Genomic DNA, 6,000 nt, shown 5'->3' with positions numbered 1-6,000 from the left:
CCTTTTCATCCCTCTAAAATTTAGTTAGCAAGGGTTCAACTCCCTAGGGCTCTGGGCATTTTTTTCTTTTTTCCCTTTCCAGATTTGCTGTTGCTCTGTGCACAAACTAGGTAACTAACAACAGTTTCTGAAATAACCACATGCTTGAATTTTTTAAATTAAGGTTTATTGCAGTGAATAAATTAGCTCAGGAAGCAGCTATAATTGTAAAGTAACCAATAATAGTCTAACTAACCACTAGTCTAATAACAAAATAGTCTAACTAGCCACCAATTTACATTTACCTTTGCAGTGTCTCTAAATACTATATTTAGATGATATGTACTCTGTTTTACTGATGTTTTTCAGTCTCTTAATTTATGTGGCATTTTGTTTGTGTATTTAGAGGAAGTACTCAAGTACTAGTTTTAGATTTTAAAGCTACTGTTGATGGAGAAATTAATTTCAACAATAACTTAACTATTTGTATGCATGAAAAGAATAAAATAGTTTAGTTAGAAGTGATCTACAATGTAACAAAATGTAGTTATGTGGAAGTGCCTGATGTTTTGAAGTTTTAAAAAAAATTCTAGTCTTTAAAATCTGAAATTTGCCAGATTTTGGAGTAACCACTTTGTGAAAAATGCGTATTTTATGATTGGCTTTTTGCAAATATTAGAATGAATATTATATGTGTTGTTTTAGAAAGCTATGCTGTATTAATTCTCCTAAGTAGTGTGTTAAATATAGTTTTAGGTTATAACAAAATGTTAAAATACAAACTATGCTATGTAGGATATTTGTTTTTCTAAAGAAAGGAATCACACTGAGATAGCAGCCACAGGACACCTGAATCTTTCAGAGAAAGAGAATTTATTGCTCCATTATCAGAAGAAATGAACTTCTTCCTGCCTGGCTCAGCCCTGGAGATGCTGTCAGTATTCAGAGCAAGAAGCTGACACTGACCAGACAGAATCCTGTGTTTGAATGAAATTTATACATATGAATATGCAACAGACTGTTGCTTTTAAGGGTTAATCCTCTGTGTCCTTTACTGGGCTTATTTTGCCCAGAAAAAGGTACCCGGACATCCATAACGCTTTGTTTCTATTGTCTCATATTGTCCTAATTCAAATTGTCCAAATTATTATTACTCTAACTGTATTACTATTTTTATAACCATTTTATTACTATTAAACTTTTAAAATTTTGAAAACAATGATTGGGTGTTTTTCACAAGTCTATGCAAAATACTTCATTTCTCTGCTTTTGGTGCCTTGATGATCACAGAGGAACTCAGGTAAAAGCAGAGTTTTATTGCCATGACGGGTTTTGTCAGGTGGAGATCCCGAGGTCAGATGACCTCAGTCACAGGTCAGAAGTTAAAATATTAATTATATTGGTTTAACGCTTCTCTTGACTTGGGGATTTGTTGTCAGACTCTGTAACAGAACCACCTTAGTGTTTTATTGAAACCAGAGAAATGGTCATTTACTTCTTTTTAAGCAGATCCTGTGCTGCTATTTTTAAAGCTGGATGTGGTGTGAAAAACACCAATCACTTGCTTTTAAAATTTTAATAGTTTAATAGTAATAAAATGGTTATAAAAATAGTAATACAATTAGAGTCATAATAATTTGGACAATTTGAATTAGGACAATATGAGACAATAGAAAGTTACAGACATCTGGGTACCTCTTTCTGGGCAAAATAAGCCCAAAAAAGGACCCACGTTAACAGAGGATTAACCCTTAAAAACAATAACCTGTTGCATATTCATACACATCATACATGATGCATAAATTCTATTCAAACACAGGATTCTGTCTGGTCATCGTCATCTTCTTCCTCTGAATCCTAACATCGCCTTCGAGGCAGGAAGAAGTTCATTTCTTCTGATAACGGAGCAAAAAATTCTTTTTCTCTAAGATTTAGGTGTCCTGTGGCTGCTATCTCAGTGCGAGTCCTTTCTTTAAAGAAAGTATCTTACATAGCACAGTTTCTATTTTAACATTTTGTCATAACCTAAAATTATATTTAACACACTACTTAAGAGAATTAATACAGCATTACTTCCTAACACAACGCATATAATACTCATTTCAATATTTGCGAAAAGCCAATCATAAAATACATGCATTTTTCACAAGGAGTATCAGGTAAAAGCAGAGTTTTATTGCCATGAGGGGTTTTGTCAGGTGGAGACCCTGAGGCTCAGATTACCTCAGTCTCAGGTTAATATTTTAATTATATTGCTTTAATGCTTCTCTTGACTTGGGGATTTGTTGTCAGACGGTAACAGAACCACCTTGGCGTTTCATTGAAACCAGAGAAATAGTAATTTATTTCTTTTTAGGCAGATGCTGTGCTGCTATTTTTAAGGTTGTATGCAGCTACACAAAAGTGATCTGCAGCTTTGCAATTTGACATAACGATGGAACTCGGCTCGTTTTTATCGGCGGGCACCTGAAGGCGCCCACAGCCGCTGCCGCCCGTCCCCTCAGGGTGGGCCGCCCACAGCCCGTCCCGCCTCACGGCCGCCATGGCGCCCGCCCCGCCCCGCGCCTTCCCGCCCTCACGGCGGCAGCGCCATGGCGGCCGTGCGGGACGTGGAGATCGACCCTGAGGGCACCTTCAAGTACATCCTGGTGCGCCTGCAGCGCCCGGGCGGCGGCGAGCAGCGCGACATCGTCCGCGGCACCAAGGCGGCCGAGTTCCACAGTGCGTGACAGCCCGCGGGGCCGGGCGGGCAGCGGCCGCAGCGGGGCCCCACCGGCGGTGGGACGCGGCCGCCGGACCCCGGCGGGTCTGAGGCGGAGCGGGAGCCCTGCCCTAAACAGCTCAAAAATTCCCTTTTCTCCGCTTTCTGCGTCCCCTGGGTGATAGGAAAATTTGGGGCTATATATCTGTCATGTGCTGTTTCGGAGCCCATTTGAAGGGAATGAGGAGGTGTCTTTGCAAACCGCGGGCCTGAGGGTAGATTAGGCAAATACTGAGAGGTGAAAGAAGGAATGGAGGGGGAACCATAAATTCCTATGGAATTCCACTCATTGACACAGACTTGCTCAAGACTGTGTTAAATCCCTGGATGTGCAGAAAAAGAACAGAGACAAAAGGAAAAATAAAAAAGGTGGGGGGGGTACACATTAGAAGGGGCATCTGTTAGGTGACTGGGCAAGTCTGAACCTTTCAAGGGAAAGCGAGAAATGGAAAAATTAGGATAAAAAGGAGGCTGTGTCTTCTAACAATTGGGGAGAACCCCACGGGAACTGCCCATGACCTCTCCCTCCATTCAAATAAAGTTACAGGACTCCTCTGTATCCTTTGTGAACATAAACCTCTGGTATTAGTGGATTAATTTTCCTGTAAAATCACCTTAATTTTGGAGAACAACATACTAAATAACAAACTAAACAGCTTTAACTGCAGCTTTTCTGTGCCTCTGAAGAGAAAAGGTGCCTCATAGGTGAAATAAGAAAGTAGCCAAAAATGAGTTCTAGACTATGTAATGCCTAGTTCCTGTTCTAATGTCTCTCACCATTCTTTTGTGCAGATCATATATTTGAAAAAGTAAATCCTGAGATGGAAAAGCTGGGATACGAATGTAAATGCCTTGGAGGAGGGAAAATTGAACATAACAGCAAAGACAAGAAAATCAGGGTATTTGGGCTCTCAACAGTAAGTGCATCTCTCATTTTCCTTCAAATGCTTCTGCCTCTGATGCTGTGGGATTTTTAGTTAATAGCATGATGAGTGTTGGCAATTTACATCACATTTCAAACATTAGCTGGAAAACTTACCTGGCTCACTTGTGAGTTAAATTAGAAAAACAATGGTTTTAAGGCAGGAGAGCCGTATTATTAATCTAGCTGCCAAATTAAGTGTTAGAGGCAGCGGTCAACTCATGCAGTCTGAGAAACAGACCTTATCCTCTGCTTTTGGTGCCTTGATGCTCACAGAGGAGCATCAGGTAAAAGCAGAATTTTATTGCCATCAGGGCTTCTGTCAGGTGGAGACCTTGAGGCTCAGATGACCTCAGTCCCAGGTCAGAAGTTAAAATATTAATTTCATTGGTTTAATGCTTCTTTTGACTTGAAGGTTTGGTGTCACACTCGAAAACAGAAGTACCTTGGTGTTTTATTGAAACCAGAGAAATAGTTACTGACTGCTTCTGGAGCTGTGCTGCTATTTTTAAGGCTGGATGAGGTCTTCAAAGTGGTTGCCAAGGCAAGAGTGAGCCATGGATCTGTTGCTTTCCAACTGACATAACTGTATTATCTGTTATTTTTGAAAAGCTTGCATTTCATAATGCATCAACTTTGACCTTTTCAGTTTAAATGCTTGTTTATTTAAGCTGTTCCTCTTTGGGGCTGTCACTGATGAATAAGAGTATGTTTTGTTTGATAATACAACCTTGGACTCTTTTTTTCAGTGTTCCAAGTAAACTTTCATGTGAAATGTTAGGGGGGAAAAATAACCTGTAAATCAGAGATTTCTATCTGTGTACTGCACTGTTGTTATGTGTAGTTCTGAAATAAGAAATCCAGATAACTCTGATCATGTAAGACAGTAATGGAGAGGCCACTTGGACCACAACTGCCTTAAATTTCAGTGAAACAGTAACACTGTGACCAGTGATTTTTAAATCCTAAATTTTAGATTTTTAAATCTAAAATTTAAAGGGCTAAAAACCACATGGGTCATCTGACCTTACCTGGGAGTTGCAATGGCTGAAGAGCACAGATACTTAAAATTGTGCTATTATCAGCTGAGGCAGGATGGGAAATAAATAAAACATGAAGGCTGTGATTTGTTTAGTGGCCAGAGTAGTGCTCAAATGCTCACACTTGTTTGCTTATGCCCTTTCCCTTCAGCTGAGCCAAATCAGTTGTTTGTATGCTCACACATTAAAGTGGGTCAATGCAATCTCTGTGGTTTAAAGCAACATTCCATAAATACAGTGCCTGATGGGTTGGGAACATTTTAAAGCAAACTTTCTGCTGGAGAAATTGTGTAAAAAATGCATTTTATATGTGACTCTATCTCATTTATTTTCTGGAACTTCAGTTTGGGGAGGAGGGAAGTGGAGAGGATAATAGAAAAATAAAACATAATACTACAAGAGTATCTATTTTAGAACTTTTGATTTGCATGTGAACAATTTTGTGCTGATAAGAACTGAAGGGTTCTGAAGACTCAATGTCCATGTGCAATTTGTTCTGTCTTGCAGGGCTATGGAAAAGCAGATCACTCAGTCACTGTAGAGATACTGAAGAAAGAATATACAGATTATGAAATTACATGGTCAGATGACAAGAAATAATCTTGTGAGCACAATGAGCAGTTCCAACCTGGTAAATGTGAGCTGCACTTCGATAAATAAAATTGAATGTGTGTTCTATGTGTGTAACCATCAATCTGGAGTGAGTGGACTCTGCTATAGTTTGTAATATAATCCTCAGATATAGCTTATTTTTTAGATCATTGTGCAGAATCTGGAGTTCTAACCCTTTTTCCTTTCCTTTTCATGTGCCCTTTAGTTAAATACCCCCACACCACCTTACCTCTAATTTGTTTTCATCCAGTCCCATTTCACTGATCTGTTGTAGGATACTTCAAACACCACTGGGCCAAACCTATTCACTGGTCTTCAGTGTTTTCAATTTGTTTTTCTATTACTCTTTAGGCTTTTCATCTTTCTTACCCACATTTTTTTAAAAAAATTGTTGTGGAGGGTGCACTTGACTGTTACAGTTCTTCAATGATCCAAATCTTTGATTTACTCAATGATTTTAAAATCTAGTATTCTGCAGAAGTAATAGTCAAAATATTTGATTTTCCTGTAATAACCTTCCCTAGAGCAGACTGGTGGCAATGTAAAAATTCTGACAATGCTTCTTTCATTCTGATTCCCCTGGACTGCTTTGATTTGTGTGAATTTAATAATGCTTTTTTCTTTTTATTTTCTTAGCAGTAATTATTTTAAACTACCTCCTCAGTACACCTAGACAAGTGTCTGAA

The 6,000-nt window shown here is 38.9% G+C and overlaps 1 protein-coding gene across 1 annotated transcript; it reads left to right on the top strand.

The window, feature by feature from the left end:
* Window positions 1-2,521: 2,521 nt before the first annotated feature.
* Window positions 2,522-5,379, top strand: LOC128943089 (14 kDa phosphohistidine phosphatase-like). The gene is made up of 3 exons (XM_054285882.1): window positions 2,522-2,700; window positions 3,533-3,657; window positions 5,210-5,379. The coding sequence occupies exons 1-3, from the start codon at window positions 2,571-2,573 to the stop codon at window positions 5,300-5,302; spliced, it is 348 nt and encodes a 115-aa protein (XP_054141857.1). The 5' UTR covers window positions 2,522-2,570; the 3' UTR covers window positions 5,303-5,379.
* Window positions 5,380-6,000: the final 621 nt, after the last annotated feature.

This window comes from Melozone crissalis, unplaced genomic scaffold (genome assembly GCF_028551555.1).
Source record: "Melozone crissalis strain CALT ecotype California unplaced genomic scaffold, PUWL_Pcris_2 ptg000045l_1, whole genome shotgun sequence".
Lineage (NCBI taxonomy): Eukaryota > Metazoa > Chordata > Aves > Passeriformes > Passerellidae > Melozone > Melozone crissalis.
The sequence above is the reverse complement of the archived record's forward strand: the minus strand, read 5'-3'. Positions and strand labels throughout refer to the sequence as shown.

Excerpts from the sequence above, each read along its gene's own strand:
- LOC128943089 (XM_054285882.1), top strand. The coding sequence starts at position 2,571 with ATGGCGGCCGTGCGGGACGTGGAGATCGACCCTGAGGGCACCTTCAAG. Across the intron at positions 2,701-3,532 it reads CAAGGCGGCCGAGTTCCACA|ATCATATATTTGAAAAAGTA; the intron begins GTGCGTGACAGC and ends TCTTTTGTGCAG. Across the intron at positions 3,658-5,209 it reads GGGTATTTGGGCTCTCAACA|GGCTATGGAAAAGCAGATCA; the intron begins GTAAGTGCATCT and ends TCTGTCTTGCAG.